At 32.9% G+C, this 20136-nt stretch overlaps 1 protein-coding gene and 1 long non-coding RNA gene across 3 annotated transcripts; both read left to right on the forward strand.

Annotated features, from left to right (window-relative positions):
- Window positions 1-1903: 1903 nt before the first annotated feature.
- On the forward strand, window positions 1904-3682 carry LOC107261649. 2 transcript variants are annotated; one of them, XR_007215562.1, is made up of 3 exons: window positions 1904-2537; window positions 2623-2874; window positions 3150-3682. It is a non-coding gene; the product is annotated as an uncharacterized LOC107261649 (long non-coding RNA). The 2 variants fall into 2 exon arrangements; XR_007215563.1 differs by having other exon boundaries at window positions 3186-3682.
- Window positions 3683-6751: 3069 nt separating this feature from the next.
- LOC8259824 (phosphatase IMPL1, chloroplastic) lies at window positions 6752-20126 on the forward strand. The gene is made up of 10 exons (XM_002524079.3): window positions 6752-7191; window positions 7352-7419; window positions 9189-9322; window positions 12796-12884; window positions 16117-16174; window positions 16268-16320; window positions 16767-16865; window positions 16988-17101; window positions 18264-18365; window positions 19801-20126. Exons 1-10 carry the CDS (start codon window positions 6883-6885, stop codon window positions 19897-19899), a joined length of 1125 nt encoding a protein of 374 aa, XP_002524125.2. The 5' UTR covers window positions 6752-6882; the 3' UTR covers window positions 19900-20126.
- Window positions 20127-20136: the final 10 nt, after the last annotated feature.

A 20136-nucleotide genomic window follows, 5' to 3' on the forward strand; every position in this document is an offset into this window, starting at 1 on the left:
TTTTCGGTAGAATTTACCTGAGTCGAGATTTTTTTTTAGACAGTCAGTCCTAGGAATCTAGACCTATGGTGTATGATCAAATGCTTCAACGTTATTGATCAATTGTTTTCCGTGATTAGATGATCCGTCAGTTCGGCTCGCTCCACCGGCATCGGAGCAGAGCTAGGAGGTCGTCAAAGTTGTGAGTTAAAGTTATATGTCTATTTTAATGTGTTATGCTGAGATTTTACGAAATAATTCTGATTACATGATTTAATACTTTAATCAGTTATTTTAATTGCTATTTATATAAGTTTCATTTTCTGCATTACGATTTTATTGTTTCGTGTTGACTCGGGATGGGACCGCTGTAAAACATGAATCAGAGACATAAAATAAAGGGGTAAAGGTTTGTAAATTTTAAAAAGGTAAATTAGGAATTGCCCTGGTCGAGCATTACTTTCTGGGCTGAGTAGAGGGAGTGTGTCGGAGTAAAGGTCCTTGTTCGAGCATTACTCTCTGAGCGCCGGCTTAATTGGAAACCTAAGTGACCGGTGGGTTAAGGATCACAGTCGAGCTTAGCTCTGCAGGCGCCCGATCTTATTGGAGTAAGAGAGCCAAAAGGCTAAGAGTGTTAGTGATAATTAAGTGCCTGAACTGGATTTAAGGACCTTGGTCGAGCCTTGCTCTCTGGGTGCAAGTTCTGTTAGAATGAGAGAGAGTGAAGATATTTAGTGTTAGGATTAGGGTTCTATTGAGGTACTCCATCCCGTAGTATGTGAAAGTTATTTTTATTTAAGCATGACATGACACATTTATTTTTTCATGACTTAATATTTATTTCAAATTAAATAAATGTGTTATTGAAGTGTTTGTAACTGTTTTTGGATATATGATTTTAACTCATTCTCGAGACTGACAGTCTCAATTTTACTGTTTTTCAGATATGTGATTATTAGTCTTCCCGCGGCTCTTTTTTAGCAACCCGACTCTTTCATCATCGAGTGATGTAATTGATTTGGTATGTTTGACTTGTCAAATCTTAGATTCTCCGTAGTAGAAATAATAGACTTATCAGTGGTAAATTTATGTAGTTTTGGATCTTGCTTAATTCTATTGGCAGACCGAATTAAATATGTAGAATTTAATAGTTAAGATAAATTGTGACATCGGTAGTATCAGATGAGATTTAATTAAGTTAGTGAGTGTCAGGCTTACTACGGGATTCGGTGGCCTTACGCCTACCCATTCTCTAGTGCCGGTCACGGGCCCACAGAGCGGGTCTTGACAAATTATTAGTGGAAATGCCCTCGAAATTTTGGTAAAAATTACAGTAGCATTTCATTTGAAAAATATTATGTGTTGTATTTAATTTTTGTAATTGAAAAAGAAAATTTATAGTAGTTTTGTAGTATATTTACTCTGAATTGATTAATTCAAAATCTAGTTTTAATAAATTTATATCTTTGTGATTTTATTAGGATTTAGTTTTTTAAATTGATATGAATCAGAATTAGTAAATGAATTAGTCGTTTACCTGTGCATTACATGATCGTTATTATTATAAATAAAAATCATTAGAATTGAATAATTAAAATTAAATTGAGTTAATCACTTAAATGACATTGATATGTGAATTAAAGGAAAACTTAAGTAATCATATTATACATATTACCTTATAATTTGATCATCAAAGCAAATTGATATCTAAAGCTAGAGCAAAGAATACTCAAATCCTAATAGAGATATCTTAGTATGGTGGCAAAAAGAATAATTATTTTGTGATGATGGGAAGTACTAATATTACATAAATTTTTTAAAATTAATAATTAAGTATTTTAAAAAAATAATATCATAAAAAATATAATTTAATGTGTAAAAAACTTTATATATATATATATATATATATATATTTGTAAATTTTGGAAGTTCCACCAGCACCAGTAGATGTGGGCGATTAGGAGGCTGACCACTAGTAGTACTGGCTCGTGATAGATTTAGGTGCCGGTAGTCACCACCGCCACTCGGTAGGGTGACATCATCTCCACCATCTATAGTATTCCTATCAGCATCGCCAGCGGCAGCTCCGACTGTTACTCGACCACCATCTACTGTGTCACTATTAGCTCCTTCGGCGACAGCTCCGGTTGCTACTCCACCACCCCCACAGCTTCCAGATACATTTGCTGCTCCTACTTTACCACCCCCATGCCTCCAACTTGTAGAGACGTCATCACGTAATACACTTGTTAGGAGTCCAACGACTGGACCACCATCACCCGCCATTAATATGATAACTGGATATGTGTCGCGCCTCCTCGAGATTAATCTAGAAATATACTTTTACGTTATAGCAACATAGGCTTTTAGTTTCATTTTACTTATTGCGTTACTTTAATTCACCAAGTCTTTTTTAATTTTGGTGCAGTAGCCAGTTTATCTAGTCACATGTTGCTTTATCCACCATGACCTAAAGTTTTCTTCTACATTCATGCAAGTGGCATGATTGGAAGAACGTGTCAAATGACGTTGTCGCGTTCTATTGGGAGGAGTTCAGGGTAAATAGTTGTTAACTATTTAATTCTTATGTAACTATATATATAATATTTATTTAAATTTTTTTTCATTTTATAAAACTTGCAGAAGGTCATTGGGATCCTCGGCTAGGTACCATGATGTATCAGAGGTGGTCTGAGAGGGCCCAAGGGACAGAGACCGGCTGGGGTCTGAGAGGAGGTGTGGGGTAGTTGAATGGCTCATTGGTCCTATAAGAAGTTTCAGAGAAAGCACGTTGATGCCTCCATGAATCGGCGCAATGATACTGGAGGCGAGGGATCAAGACCTCCACTCCATACGAGAGGTTTGATCTCTATGGTGGAGAGAGCCAAAAGGATGGTACGTAATCCAATGTATTAATTTCACAATTATCAATTTAAATAGAATTATATAGCATGTTAAGTTTTATAATTCATGATTTTTAAATGTATAATTAAATGCGTGAGTTAGGCTAAGAGCCCAACCTTATTGAGTTGTTTGAGGCTATGCACACCCGACAAATACTAGATGGCGACTGTTAATACTTCGACTGACGATCTTAGGATGTTGTAAGACTAAAACGAAAACTCAAATATAAATATATATATTTATAATATTTTAATTTTTAATTTCAGGATTAGTATCATTAATTGATAAAGACTGCTTTTCAGGCAGCTAAGGGATCCACGGAGCCATCAGAGCCAGACACTACAAAGCTATCCCTCCAAGTAGCAGGCGGTGAGAAGAAGCGTCGAGTCTATGGCATGGGTGCTAAGGCACCCTCTTTCTTTAGTCATGGATTATCCTACAGCTCCACTAGTAGGTTTGAGGTAACAGACGTCCTAGATCCTCTAAAGATGCGAGTCATCGAGATTGTGCAATAGTAGGTGCGTTCTCTATTGATGAGGACACACTTATTCGCCACTAGGAGCAGGAGGTGGTGACTTCTAGTACCGTATAGAGGTCCGACAACTCACCTGAGAGGTCCTTAGAGAGTTTCTGATGCCCGACACATCCTCCTATGGCCCAGTCCAGCAGCAGCAGCAGCATCAACAAGATGACCAGGATCAGTCGAAGATCAACTTTTAGTTTAGATTTTTTTTATTCTTTATATATGTTTGTTATTGTCCATTACAATAAACATGAATAATACTCTTTTTTTATTATATTTTTTTTCTATATTAACTTTTTTATATTTATGTCAATCAAATCTGATTTATTAATTAATATTAATAAATTAATATTTTAAAATTATAAATCAAAATAAAAAATAAAAATATAAAATTGCAATGGATTAGCGTAACTACCCTCTAATCGTTGCAGGATTAGCGACGGAAAATACTGTCGCCAAGTTAGCAACTGATTCAACAATAAATATTGTCCGTTGCTAAATTAGTTATGATATTTTTGTCGCAAAAGTGGTCGCTAAACCTAACGGCGGTTATGGTTGCTAGACAATCAGCAACGGATTGTCCGTCGCTACTTTTAGCGATGAAAATAGTCCGTCATTTTTTTTGGGAGGAGTAAATTAGCGACAGATTATATCGATCACTAATCCATTTCTGATTCTTTCTAGTGATGGATTTATTGTGTTTAATGATAGAAAACTATCAATTTTGGTGGAAGTTATGGCAAAAAAATTTTAAAAAGTAGAGAAATATGAAATAATTAAATATCATAATGGCAAAACCATCCATCTACCCTCATCTTTGGCCATTTTCATAAATATATCCTCACTTTCAAATTTTAGCATTTTGATCCATTATTCTTGCGTCTTTTTTATCAAATTTATCCAAACTCAATTAAGCATGTACTTTTGATGGTATGACATATAAACATGTCTTGTTTTTTTGCCTATATCCAATCCTGATAAAAAATCATCACATCTACCCTAACCTTTGGCTATTTTTTATAAATATACCCTCATTAAGCTAAAACATAATGTTTTACTAATCAAATTAAAGAAAAAAGAAAGAAAAGAATAGAAACGACATTGTTTCTATCTTTTCTTCTTTATCAAAATCTACAAGATCAAGTGGTGTGTTTATAGAGAAAGACATTTTAAAAAGAGAAAACAAAATGAGGTTTATGTTTATAGAAAAAGAAAAATTACAAAATAAAATACAAAATCAATCAAAACATATATATGATCCACCAAAAATCAATAAGAGATAAATACCCAAAATTAATCTATATCACTAAAAAGAAAAAACTCTTGGAGAAGACTATTTCGTGTCTCTCCTTCTATGTTTACAATAGTCACCACCCTTTTTATTTCCCTTTCTCTCTCTATAAACACAAACCTATCTTTGCTCTCTCTAAAATCTCTTTGTCAAAAAAAGAAAGATGTAGTCTTTGTCTTTCTTTTTTAATTTGATTGGTAAAATAGTGTGTTTTAGCTTGATGATGGTATATTTATAAAAATGACCAAAGATCAGGGTAGTTGATAAGGCTTTGGTCAGGATTGAATTCCATCCATGTTGACAAAAAATATATATGCCACATCCTCAAAGGCACACGCTTAACTGAGGATGGATAGATTTAGTAAGAAACATAAAAGTAATGGACCAAAATGCTAAACTTTAAAGGTGAAGGTATATTCATGAAAGTGGCTAAAAAGATCAAGGTAGATGGAATGGTTTTCCCTATCATGATTAAGGTATTAAAGTTATAATATTGTACTTTGTAAAATAAAATAAAAATTAAAATAGATTAATTTTTTAAGAGTTAAAGAGAAATAGCTTATGAGTCATAATACGAAATTATAGGAAAAAGAAAACAATGTTAAAATAATTTAATAGTTAATAACTTGATATTTTAATAACTTTAAAATAACTTAAAGTTATAACATTAGAAATTCATATTTTTTGACTTAATTTAATAATTAATAACTTGATAATTATAAAAAATTTATCCTATGAATACAAATTTTATATAAGGTATTTATTTAATTATAGTATCATAGTACAAATTTTAATTTTGTAATATCCTTTTAATAATTTTATAACTTAACTTTTAAATATTGAAATAACTAATAAATTCTTAAACATAAAAATTATTAATAGTTCTGTAATAAATTTAAATTATTATTCTTAAATTTTTTAATATGAATTAATTATTTTAGCATTACTCAGGAGGATGTTAAAATTAATTATTAAAAATAGAGAGACCATTAGTGCAATTCGATAAAATTTAGGGATGGCAAGATTTCATCATTTACAAAGGGCATAATAACACTTCACTAATATAAAAATCTGACAATTAGTTTCATCAAATACGAAGGATATTATAATTAATTATTAAAAACAGAGAGATCTACTAGTAGATTGAGCATGGATCAGTTTCATACAGTTATCTTTAAAGAATGAGTATTATACCAAATTTTGATTCTTTTTGAAAAGAAAGGACTACCATACTAAATATAAATAGTACTGAACCGTATTGAATTAATTTTTCAGTACGGTACAAGCCGATTATTTGGTGTCATTTTAGTACTTATATATTAATATAATAATACATTTAATTTTATGTTGTTTGATGACTTTAATTAGATAATACGAGATTAACAAAATATTTTTATAATGTCCTGTAAATATAACATAAAATAAAATCTTAAAAATAAAAAAACTAGTAATAAGAAGTTACAAAATCATCAACAAAAAAAAGAACCAAATCACATGGTTACATTCACTTCTGAAATCAATAATCAAATTATTTTCACGACTATCAGAGGACAAAAAATATTGTAACTATAAAGAAAACTAACCCGAAAAAAAAAGCTGTTACGAACAACAACGATGTTGTATATTGTAGGAAAAGAAACGAGTTGTATATTGTAGGAAAAGAAATGAGTGACATGTGTGTTATGGAAAATAAAAATAAAAATGAGATATAAGTAAAATTAATAGTTAATCTGTATTAAGTTTAATTTTATTATTCATAATACTATTAACTATTAAGTTTAGTAAAAGAAAATAATAGATAATTAGGTTATTATTATTTTATTTTATTTTGAGAATTGGTTTAATAAATTTTCATATTTTTTAGAAAAATTATATATATAAGTTAGATTTTTAATATATGTTGAAAAGTTTATTTCATATATTTATGGATTCTATAACTCGGTCTTGGATTGCTACAAGACGATACACAGTTATAATTTAATTAATAACCGGCACTGTACAATAATAATTGCAGTGTAATATAATTAACCCTATATTATAAGCAGCCAGCACAAAATTGTAGACCAAGAGACTAGAATTTTGGATTCTTTAGCCACATCCTGACAATACTTCTTGTGCCTTTCATCCCCTCCTACAGAGCCTGTGGCACCAACTCATTCCAATTCCAAACTCGAGTATTTGAAACATGGGCACATCTCTACTCTTCTCAACAAACATCTCTCTCAATTTTTCTCGTTTACCCACATCACTTTCACCTCCTAGTTACCCAAACCAATGTCTTCCACAAAGATTCAATGCAAATTCCCGTTGTGGGTATGCCTCAATTAACTTCAACACTAAGTCAATCAGAAGAAATCTTTGTCCTAATGCTGTATTATCTGAGACTCCTAGTAATCAAAGACAGTATGCGCGAGTGGGTGCTCAATCAACTGGACCCGTACCTCTTAGCCAGCTTATTCAAGTTGTTGAGACTGCTGCTAAGACTGGTGCTGAGGTTTGTTTAGTTTCCTCGTTCTAAAAATTTTATGTTGTTCTTTGTGTTTTATTTTTTTTTTAAATTTATTTTTGCTTTGAACTACAATTCTAATCTTTTTTTTGTTTTCAGTTTTTTCTAAATTTTGTTTTTGTTTTGTTTGCTCTTTTCATTGATTTAGGTGGTGATGGATGCAGTCAATAAGCCTCGTAATATCTCATACAAAGGACTTACTGACTTGGTGACTGAGTAAGGACTTATCAAAGTATTTTAATCTCACTAGTACATTGCAGTTAAACAGAACGTTGTAATCCCAGAGAGCAAAGTTTATTACTTTCATAAGATAGAAGATGGCTAAGGTTACTATGTTATAATAAAACTCGTTTGCCTGCAATTATTTTCAATACAAGCTGTAATTAGAGTAATCAAGTTTGATTAAATAGACCGATTTTATATCACCCTTCAATTCGAATTAGCAAAAGCAATGTCTCCTTGCAATATATCATGATTCTATTGCAAATAGAATAATTCAAATATGCAAAGGGCTAGATTTGAACAAAATGAGGCTTATATTGCAAAGAATATCAATTCCTTATTGAATTCTTGGAAATGATTTTGTCTGCCCATTTTCTGATATAAAATTTTAAAATTAAAAGCATTCATCTGTTTTGGCTAATACTTTTAGGGAGGTACATTGTAAGCGCTGATTGTGGCAATTTATTAGCACAATGACAGAAAATTTGAGCCAACTGCAAATCCTCTTCACAAAGAGTTTTAAAAATGTTACCTTCATATATTCAAATCCTTTTAGGTCGTTTCGTCAAATGATCAAGAATTGCAAGAAAGGGGTTCTCCTATTTATGGAAATTTATGCTACCCTTCTAAAATTTTGTTTATGATTAGTTTTAACATATTGCCCCTTTCCTTGAACACTTAAAAAAAAAAAAATTTCTCATAGCAAAAGCACCTTAGAAGTATTCTTTTTTTAAATGAATTTTCAAAACTTGAGAGATTGTTTTTGTGACAATAAGTTTTTACCACAATGCCAAATCAGTTAAGTATATACAAAGGCACTCCAAAATCCTGTATAGCTTTCTATCTACTTTAAGTGTCTGAAGACACTCACCTCAATTAGTTCTTAGTTTTAAACTAGTTATGACCAGCTATCCTATGTAGGACAAAATTTTGAAACACCAAATCTATTAAGCATAGAATGGAAGTCAATCTTCTCCAGTTCTACAATATTGCTTTGATTTTGTGATATTCTATTTAACATCTCCTATTGCAAAGTGGAGCCTAAGCACTAATAAGTGATCACATTTACATACTGGCACTGCATCTCATCAAACGATCTTTTTCTTTCCTAGCATTACTAAAGTCATATGGCTTAACCTGAAATCTTGTACTAGGTTCTTTCCCCTTACCCTACATAGCATTCTCAATTATGAAACAGTAAAATTGATATGCTTTCTTTGCTAACAAGTTATTGAATGCATAAAAGTTATGGTCATGCTGGAAGTTTGCTTCTCTGAGTCATGTATCTTTATAAAGGCTAGAAGATGGTCTCCACTAGTCTCTTCCTCTCTCTTCTTCCTCCTTCTGTCACTAACACACATATGCTTTCACTCCTATATTCCATACACGCCAACATGAGCATGCATGTGCTTTATTTGGAATAAATTTTTCTGAATGACTGAAACATCAAGTCAAATCACTCCAGAAAATTTTTGACCCTGAAACAGCCTATTCTTTTTGCAGCTTTCCTTTCTTTAGTTTATCAACTATACTTTTTGACTAATTGTAAATTATGTTGTTAAAGGATGCATATAGCAATTATTGGGTTGTATTTTTAAATGTGTTTTGACATTTGAGGCTCATTGCTGTATGATCACAAAGGAAATTAACTTTGAGATTTTTTAAGTTGCATAGTGACCCATTTTCTTTAGCATTCTTTATTAATCAGATTCTGGAACTAAATCTATACAAGATTCAATTCATTATTGAAAATTTATTTGCAGCACAGACAAAATGAGTGAGGCTGCTATTTTGGAAGTTGTTAGAAAGAATTTTGGAAATCACCTTATTCTTGGGGAGGAGGGAGGAATCATAGGAGATACATTATCAGACTATCTTTGGTGCATTGATCCTCTAGGTTTGTCTCTTCCAAGCCTTTGTTCATTAATTTTCATGTTCCTTTTGCTTTTCCTTTATGAACTTTTCTTTTAGTTTTATTTAAGAAATATGGTTATGTACCATATATGGGGCTAAAGTACCCTCACCATCCCTGAATTTTGGGGCTAATATCACCAAAGTCCCTAATTTTTAATTTGTAACACTAAACCATCTGATTTTGATTTTAGTATTACTAAAGTCCCTTATACTATTTTTTGGTGAAGAGATAGTGGGAAAGTTGATGTGGCATGCCACGTGTAAAAAAAAATTTGTAAAATTATTAATTATATTTCATGTCATTAATTGGATTGAAAATAAACAAGTTAAAAAAGTACGTGGAGTAAAATATAATTTTCTTCTCATTTTCTCTCAAACCTTAAAACAAAAAATATTTTCTTCTTTCATTTTTATCACTAGCCAAAAACAATAAGGGAAAAAAAATCCTTTCCGTCATTTTTTGTAGGAATGGCAATAGGGTGGGTATGACCTCCCCCATCCCCGCCCTATCAAGGACTGGGGCGGGTACGGGGTAGGAAAAGTTTTTTTAAAGCGGGTTGGGGTCGGGTTCTGGTAATACCAACTATGTACTTTTTATATTTTTTTATGCTAAAAATATATTTTTATTAATTTCTAAATATAATTATTTAATATTTTACCTATTATTAAGTATAAGTGAAGGAATAAAGTCTAGATTTAAACAATATTTATTAGATTTTTTAAAAAGTTATATTTATTTACTTATACTTTATAAATAAAAATATAAAAAATATATAAAAATAGATTGGGTATAGTTCAGGGCGGGGTGACTTAAACCCGTCCCCACCCCGTCACTAGTAGTAGGGCGGGTATTCCCTGCCCTGTTTGGGTCGGTTTACAGGTATACTCATAGGTACGGAGTAAATTGCCATCTCTAATTTTTTCACTAGTTTATCTCTCTCTTCTCTTTGTGAGAAAATAACTCAGCTTCCTATGGCAAAGGAATGAAATTCCATTCTTCATCTTTCTCTTTCTCTTTCTCTTAATAACCTTAACAATGCCACCACCATATAACAAATAGAGAAAGAAAAGAAAAGAAAGAAATAGACCCACTTGGCCACAAGAACAACAACAATTACCTACAAATCATCATCTTCTTTAACAATAACAACTTATTTCCTCCTCTTCTTCTTTCAAGAAACTCCTCCAAACGTACCTCCACCAGGAACGAAAATAGTGAGAAAATGAAGGAATAATTTTTCTTTCTTGTTATGTTTGGCTAGTGAGAAAATGAAAGAAAGAATATTTTTTGTTTTAAAGTTGAATGAGAAACATTATTACATTACATAAAAAAAAAGTTTAAATGAGAAAATGAGAAGAGAATTACATTTTACTCTATGTATTGTTAATTTGTTTATTTTTAGTCCAATTAATGACATAGAATATAATTAATAAATTTATAATTAAATTCTCTTACACGTGGCATGCCACATCAGCTTTCTGGCTGTCTCCTTGCCGGAAAATGGGATGAGAGAATTTTGTGATACCAAAATCAAAACTCAGATAATTTAGTGTTATAAGTTAAAAATTAGGGATTTTAGTGATACTAGTCCCAAAGATCATGGACGGTGAAGGTAATTTAGCCCATATATGGTTGATGTTGTAACTCTAAGTTGACTTTATTGGTGAGAGACCTTGGAAATAGTGGAGGTTCACAAGGCATGCCTTCTATAGCCCCTTGTGTGTAGATTCTAGAAGCATAGGTGCACCTGCTTGACGTTCTCGCCTAACCTCTTGTATAGGTGCTTGGGCTAGGGCTCTATGTGCCTGTTGCCTAGGATTTACCTTTAACTATATCAATTATTAGTATTTTGCAATCATGCAATAAATAGGTGGCACCTTCCACAGTTATTAAAGGCACGCTTGATGTGCAAGGCGCATGTCCTTGAGCACTAAATAGCCAAAGGCAGGCGATGTTAAAGAGGTGCGTGCCTTGGTGCGCCTTGACTTCTAGTCCAGGTGCTGTCAAGGTGTGCCTTTGTAATAATTTTAATATACATGTTAATTTTTAACCTTTTTAAAATGAAGTAATGGAACTTTTGTTTTAGGTTTACAAAGAGCTTAATAATAGGCTCTACCACAACAAATCACTTCAATTAAAAAAAAAGATTAAAAGAAAAGAAAAAAGACAAGAAGATAAAAAAAGACGTAGGACAGTCGTTCAAAACAAAGAATCCTATATCTACAAACTACACAAGACAAGTCGATCTCTTCCAAGTTCTAACTCCTCAAGGGTCAAGTAAAAGAAACCCATCTCCAATTGCTCAAGAAAAAGAACCGATCTCTTATATGATTGGTATTTGTGAAATACAGTGGGACATTGAAGCGTCGATATGACATGCGAGACTCTGTTGGTCCCATGTCTTTGGACGATATAGATGATATTAATGAATGGTTAATGTGTACGATAGAAGAGAATTTGATAATGAAGATAATCTTACATTGGATGCAGTTGCTATAGCTAGTCAAGTTGAAGAGGAGAAATATCATACTAGAGGCAAAAATGTCATATCCTCTTACTTTTTCAAGTGTTAGGCCTAAGCAAATGGAAAAGACAGAGGTTTCTGCTCACACGAGAGCTAATCTTCCTTTGGTACTTAGATATGAGGAAGAAACTAATTTTGTAGAGATGATGGAGAATATGAAGAAGACGAGGAAATTGAACGCGATCAACTTGAATTTGATGATGATGATAAAGATAATATTGATATCAATGAGGATTAATTGCGCTTTGATAAGTGTTTTCAGAAATTTTCCTCCAGTATTACCATGATTAGGAACCTTATATGTTTTGGATTTAGAAATTTTTATTGTTAAGTTTTATGTGTATCTTTTGTCATCACTATGTGTTTTGGGTACTAATCCTTTATTTTTAATTTCTTAATATTCTTTCTTTTGCGCTTTGTGTGTGTCAGCCACACGCCCGCGCCTTATGCCTAGGCTCTAGTACCCCTTTGCGCCTTTATGCGCCTTGCATCTTTAATAACTGTAGACCTCCATTTCATCAACTCTGCTATGATTATGTGGTTACATTCTTTAACCTCTTCTTGTCTTCTTTAAGGATAATAGATAAGGAAGTCAAATTGGTAACTCTTAGGTGCTTCCTTTTTTTATTTATTTATTTATTTTTTAACTTTTTGATAAGAATAAATTTTATTGAGAAAAATAAGGAAGTTAGAGGGTGACATGGAAATCTACATGCTTATTGGCTTCCCCTACTGTCATCCATATGTTAAAATACAACAATATAACATGACATGTAGATTAGATGCTACCTTGTACCTATTCATATGCCTATATCTATGTATGCATCTAAGTGGAAGAGTTTCTCTTCTCTGTATGTAAACATGTGTTGGGGTTATGAATTCTTCTTTGCCTATTTAAATGCACATATATCATTGGATTGCTACTATGCAGATGGAACAACAAATTTTGCTCATGGTTATCCTAGCTTTGCTGTTTCTGTGGGAGTTCTGTTTCGAGGAAATCCTGCTGCAGCTGCAGTGGTACTGTTCACATACCTTCAACATTTTTTTTTCTTTTTTATCATACAGTTACATGATGTCAGCATGATTCTATACAAATTTAACAATCCAAAATTGAGTGGCTAAACTTTCCTATATCCAGTTCATTGGAATTGTTACAAGAATTTATAAGTGAAGATCTAGGCTTAGTAGTAGAAAGAATTCATGAGAACAGAGAAAGCAAGGGTCATTTAGCAGCAAGAACCAGAAAGGAAGAAATCAAAATAAAGTAAAATTTACAAACAACAGGATCTTCAAGTCTGATATTATAATTTCATAAGAAGCAGCTATACGCTACTTAAAGTCATGAGATTTGCATGATAAGATGTTCTATTGTTGTATGTCTGTTTAACTGGAAAAGTTTTTCATATGTGGTTTGTGAACTTAAACTTAGATATTCAATGTGAAAAGTAATTCTCTCTCTATGTATTCATCAATGATTGTTTCACCTATATATACAAGTTATATCTCTAATATAGGAATTCAAATCAAATACTAACTCCTAAGTGAATCCCTAATTATTCTCCTATTATGTATAGTACACTCCTAATTAATATGAAATAGGTGTAACACTCCACCTCAAGCTAGAGCATAGATATTGATCATGCCCAGCTTGTTACAGAGATAATCAACCCTAACCAGGGGGCCTTTATAAAAATATCTCCCAATTGTTCTCCTGTTTTCATGTATCTTGTAGAAATCAATCCCTGCTGAATCTTTTCACGAACTAAATGACAATCAATCTCAATATGCTTAGTTCGTTCATGAAAGACCGGATTAGATGCAATCTGAAGTGCAGCTTGGTTGTCACACCATAACTTAGCTGGTACTGAGATCTTAAGACCCACTTTAGTTAGGAGCTGATATATCCACATTATCTCATTCACAGACTTGGCCATGGCTCTATACTCTGATTCTGCACTCGAATGCGAGATAACATTTTGTTTCTTGCTTTTCCATGAAATCAAATTTCCTCCAACAAACACACAATAGCCTGAAGTAGATCTTCGATCTTCTTTGCACCCTGCCTAGTTAGCATCTGAAAAACAGTCAATCTTAGCATGACCATGGTTGATATACAGGATTCCTCGCCTAGGTACTCCTTTCAAGTAATACAAAATTTGCTCTACAACTTTCCAATTATTGATAGTTGGAAAAGACATTTACTGACTTACTACGCTGACAGAATAGGCAATATCAGGACAAGTCACAGTAAGATAGTTTAACTTCCCAACTAATCTTCTGTATCTCTCAGGATCTTCAAACAATTCACCATCTTTTGTAAGCTGCAAATTAGGAACCATTGAAGTACTACATGGCTTAACCTCCAATTTCTGTCTCAAATAATAAGTTAAGTACATACTTCCTTTGAGATAAGAAAATCCCTTTTTTACTCGTTACTTCAACACCTAAAAAATACTTTAGAGCTCCTAAATTCTTTGTATGAAATTGACCATGAAGAAAAGATTTGAGTGATGAAATCCCACTGGTATCACTTCCAGTAATAACAATGTCATCAACATAAACAACCAATAAATGATACCAGCTGCAGATTGCTTATAGAAAACAGAATGATTCGACTTGCTTTTCTTCATGCCAAACTGTTCAATAGCTTGACTAAACTTTCCAAACCAGGCTTGGGGACTTTGTTTCAATCCATACAAGGATTTATAAAGACGACAAACTTTCTCATTCTCCCCCTGTGCAACAAAGCTAGGTGGTTGCTCCATATAAACTTCCTCCTGAAGGTCACTATGAAAAAATGCATTTTTAATGTCTAACTGATGAAGAGGCCAATTATGTGTGGCTGCTAGAGAAATGAATAACCTGACAGAAGTAAGTTTAGCAACATGAGAAAAAGTGTCAGAATAATCAACTCCATATATTTGAGCATATCCTTTAGCAACAAGTCGAGCCTTTAACCTAGCAATAGTCCCATCTAGATTAACTTTAACTGCAAATACCCATTTACATCCAATAGCCTTTTTACCTGCAGGCAAATTTACCAAGGTCTAAGTACCATTTTCATCTAAAGCATTCATCTCTCCAATCATAGCATTACGCCATCCAGGGTGAGATAGAACTTCATGAACAGTTTTAGGAATAGAAATAGAATCAAGAGAAGCAATAAAAGAACAAGAGGATGGTGACAAATGATTATATGACACAAAATAGGATATTGGATAAGTGCATTAACATTTACCTTTATGTAGGGCAATAGGAAGATCATCATTAGAACTGGAAGTCGGATCTGATGAAGAAGGAACTGGCGCAGTACATGGAGCAGGAGGACTTAGAACAGGAACATGAACAGGATCCAGAGCAGGATCAGGAGGTTGTTGACGACGAGAATAAACTTCTTTATAGGAGGCTTAACTGGAGCAGAGGGAGGAAGATTAGTAACAGTATAAATTAGTAAATCATCATCCTTCCCCTGATGGACAGAACCTAAAGATGAGGCAAATAGTGTTTGTTCTAGAAAGGTAATATCAGCTGACACAAGATATTTATTAAGACTAGGACAATAACATCTATAGCCTTTTTGTACAATAGAGTACCCAAGAAGATACATTTGAGAGATCTGGGATCAAGTTATCGTAAATATAAAATAACTATTTAATAGTATAGAATATCAAAAATAACAAATGCATGTCATATCGTAACTTTTAAAAGGACAGATCTAATTTCAAAATTTACCAAATTACTCCAGAAAAAAATTAAAGTAATTAAAATTTCAAATCACGGGTATTACACCTGTGCTTCTAACTAGCGTTATTAGCCATTAGATTTCCACTTCTTACTGCAATTGAATTGGCAATATTTATAATTTGCGGTTGCCTTAGTTGAAAAGGCATCGAGAATTTATCAAAAGCTGCAGAATCCTTCAACAATGGTATTCTTTTGGACCCCATAATAGAAGATTTTCTATGTTAACTATGAAGACTGGTTTTGGCTTGTTTGAACTCGGTCCATGTTTGACATTTAAGGTCATGCAAGTAATCCTTCACTATAAAAATTGGAAGTCATAAGGAGTCTTCTGCAAAAAAGGGACACGTTAATATTGTTTTAGTCCTTCGAATGATTAGGGGTGAAAGTTTATTTGATTTATATTTTAGCATTGATTAAGAAGATGAACTCACACTTGAAGAAACAAAATCTTATCATTAAACGACAAGGGAAAAGGGAAAATTAACAATGTAAGTATTGTTTTTAGGTAGAGTTTGTTGGTGGTCCTATGGCTTGGAATACACGTATATTTTCTGCAACTGCTGGTAAGAAGTTTTGTGTAATCTGTTATTACTTCTTTCTTCATTTTCTTTGTGGTGCTGTTTAATCTATGGTGGAACTGCTTCTCATTGTATTAGGTGGGGGAGCATTTTGTAATGGCCAAAGAATCCATGTGAGTCAAACTGATAAGGTGAGGTATCATACTTTAAGGGAAGATCCCTGAGCTTTCTTACATGTTAATTTTCCAGTGCAAGTCAATTGACCCACTATTTTTTGGTTTATGATGTACTACTTCTCAACTCTTTCATAGAAATGCTCACAAGTAAAAGTAAAATAGATAAGTAAATAACAGTATAAAGGGAAAATGTTGATTTCAATTGATGTATTGCTGTAGTAGATTTTTATTTATGTTTCATGTTTTATAGAAAATTCTCTGTTCCGTAATTTTGTTCACCTTCCTCCACTCCCTGCACACATGCTTTTGTGCAATCTTCTTGACCAATCAAATAAAAGAAGGTGATTAGAGGAGATGAATAATGCTCTGACTACAAGAGTAACAAATTTTGATTATAAGCATGCTTGGTATTTTTGAAAATTACACCTTACTTTGTATTGGATCAACTTATTCCTTTGTAGGTGGAGCAATCTCTTCTCGTAACTGGGTTTGGATATGAACATGATGATGCATGGGCTACTAACATTGAATTATTCAAGGAATATACTGATGTCAGCAGGGTAATATTTGCTTTATTCTTATCAAATTTTCTCATCTGATTAGATATTATTTTAACCTAGTAATTAAACATAATATCTTTTGATTTTCTCACCTTCTCTCTTGCTCAAATTGTATTGAGCAGGGTGTGAGAAGGCTTGGTGCTGCTGCAGTTGACATGTGCCATGTAGCTCTTGGGATTGTAGAAGCATACTGGGAATACCGTCTAAAACCATGGGATATGGCTGCTGGCGTTCTGGTAAAGTTGTTTATGTGATCTAATGCCATTTTCTTAATGTATGGTTACATTTTGTCTAATGAGAGGAATGAAATAGTCTTGTCTTGTTCTTATATTAAGGGAGATAAGAAAACGTCACCTCTCAGCATGTCACTTAAAATTCTTTTTTTATATTCTTAAATTTTTTTCTAAGATAAAGGGAGAAGGTTTTATATGTGAGACAAGAAGAGAAATTCAAATTACAGGATAAAATTGATGTGTAGTAGTAAGGAGTGTCAAACATGAGGATCTCCTCCATATGGACCATTCCCCTTCAACTTCTTTTCTGCACGCCCAGTTTTGATTGTCCAATTCTTTCTCTAGTCATGGTTACCATTTTGTTATCACTTCTCCATTCCCTTTTTTGCTCCTTTTACCTATAGATGCTAGAACTTCTTTAAACAAAACTTAGCTTTTCCTGTATGATTATCCATAGAAATATCAAGTATAAATGATTTTACATATATATATATAGCATTTTCCTAAAGAATAATCACACTTCTTTTTTTTTCTTTCATAAAATGTATATACTTTTGCATATGGTTATGAACTTGGGAAATCTTTAATGTGTTGCATTTGTTTCAATATTAACTTTCTAATAATTGATCTATCACCAAGTTTGATCCTCCCCCTTCTTTGGTTCAATGGCCAGGTATGAAAATTTTACTTCAATATCAAATCCTAAAACAACAAATTATGAGAAAAAATACCCCTAGGAATCTGTTTTGTCAATGAGAACTTTGAATTCTTACTATTTAAAATTTAATATTGATATTTCTACACATTTCTGTTTCTTTTCTCCCTTCCCTTGTGTTTTAGGGTTATTCTTTGTCTCCAACCTCTTCTTTCTCTACCTTCTTTTGTTTTTCAAATACATCCCATCGAGGCTGAAGTTAATAATTGACTCCTCCTAAAGCTCCAAATTTGTCTGCATTGATAACTCCATGGTGAACCTGGTGACGCCCTTGATAGGATGGACATTACTCATCTTTTATCTATCCAATTTTCAACGTTCATCAACTGACAAGTTAAAATATAATGTTCCAATAGAAAAATTTTCCACTACAAGGAAGTTTCAGTGAATTTTTAATCATTAATTTCGTCTTATTTATTAATATACTTTTCCTTTCCTCGTTTCAAGCAGATAGTTGAAGAAGCTGGTGGAACAGTAACTCGCATGGATGGTGGAAAATTTTGTGTATTCGATAGATCTGCTTTGGTATCTAATGGTGTGCTGCATAGCAAGGTTAAGACTTGCTGCTTCTTTCTGTTGACAAAAATAGATATCTTTTTATTCTCCATCCATGCCCTGTTCTCTAATGTTTGCGGACAAACAGCATGCAAACTTCATGTTTATAACCTAATTAGCTAAGATTAACACAATTGATAGAACGGTAACTGTATGGCCAACTGTTATGTCCATATTGTACCAATTAGATAGAGGCTATTACTCATTTGTGGTCCCTTGCATAATTATAATGTTGTGCCTTGAGCCATTAATCATTTAGCCGTTGACAAGGGTCAAATCAGGTTCCCAATCTTATTTTCATTTCATGCCGGCTTGATATAATGTGAAGGAAATTGCTAGAACAGATTGCTGTTGGGATTTGGAGAAAGGAAATCATGCTGCCTAGATTGTAGGGGAAGTTAACAGAAAGTAGTTGGCAGAAGGTTACCAGGAATGTGACTATTCTTGTTCTCAATTGCGTAAAGATTTGTGAGAAAAAGATACTCCACTGTCTAGTCCTTCCTCACTTCTGTGTTACTTCAATCTTTACAAGAAATCGGCAGAGCTTTTGTTTCTGTAGGATTTAGTTGTCAAATGGAGTTTAAGATACAAATTTCCTCCTTTTTGAAATTGAATTTTCTTGATACATACATAAAGAAACAAGCCTTTTGATCTGCAGATATTTTCTATTGCAGTATCACTTAGGAGAGAGTTGCTTCCTCTTAAATGAGTGTTCTTTTTTTTGATTGAGTCGCATTTCTTGTTAGCACTACTTAGCAGTATTGAGTGGAGTCATGCTACAGCACTTCATAATCATCTCATCTTGATAAAAAAGAAATCTTGTACTTGTTATCCTTATAGCACTTTATGATCTGAGAGGTAATGACCCTATGGTGTAGCCCAAGAAAGTGTCTAGGTTTCATGCTCTTGGTACTAGTCTGATACCAAATGATTGAACTTAGCAGTTAGAGTTCAAGAAACTGGAACAAAATTTGGGCGAAAAGAAGGCAAGGTATGGTTCTCTTTTAACGTTGCAAAGAAGCTAAAATAAATATACAATATGTAATAAAATAAAATCTTAATACTGTAAGCCTCAAAATAATTGATAATCAAGAAAATAAATTTCGAAATAGTTAAATCATATAAGTGTTGATCTTTCATTAATTTTCATCATTTTCCCTTACTATTGTTGCTGGCTATTATCACAAGGATTATTCTTGGAAATTGCTTTTGTGTATTCCATATGGATGTAATGTGGAATTGTGTGAGAAATATTTAAAGAAAAAGCTTTTGATTATCAAACTTTAGATAAAATTCTTTTCCTCCTACAGTTAAGTGTAAAATGGCACTTGCTCTGCTTCTCATTTTGATTCCTATTTCAAAATTTTCTACATCACACAATGTTCCTTAGTTTTCTTAACCGGTTAATATATTAATTCTGTTTGAAGTGCAGCTGTTGGAGAGGATCGGACCTGCAACTGAGAAACTGAAAAGCAAAGGAATTGATTTCTCACTGTGGTTTAAGCCGGAAAATTACCACACAGATTTTTGAAAGCCCATAATTCTATTCTTGTTCAATCCTTTGCAGCAGCAAACAGGTGCTACATATTGTACCTTCAGTAGTTATCATCTTCTCTAACAATGTCTTAGTATATATTTGGTTTATTGTTTGTCAATATTGCGCATTTAAATTCAGCAACTCCTTGTCAATGACAGCCTGCATCTATGCTATACATTGTTTAAAATAAAGGACTTAATGTTAATCCTCTTTTCTTGTCACTTTTAGGTT

This window comes from Ricinus communis, chromosome 4 (assembly GCF_019578655.1).
Source record: "Ricinus communis isolate WT05 ecotype wild-type chromosome 4, ASM1957865v1, whole genome shotgun sequence".
Lineage (NCBI taxonomy): Eukaryota > Viridiplantae > Streptophyta > Magnoliopsida > Malpighiales > Euphorbiaceae > Ricinus > Ricinus communis.

Bases quoted from the DNA above. Each gene is read 5' to 3' on its own strand.
- LOC8259824 (XM_002524079.3), top strand. From the start codon at position 6,883: ATGGGCACATCTCTACTCTTCTCAACAAACATCTCTCTCAATTTTTCT. The intron at 7,192-7,351 runs GTTTGTTTAGTT...TCATTGATTTAG, and splicing joins CTGCTAAGACTGGTGCTGAG to GTGGTGATGGATGCAGTCAA. The intron at 12,885-16,116 runs GTACTGTTCACA...TATTGTTTTTAG, and splicing joins ATCCTGCTGCAGCTGCAGTG to GTAGAGTTTGTTGGTGGTCC.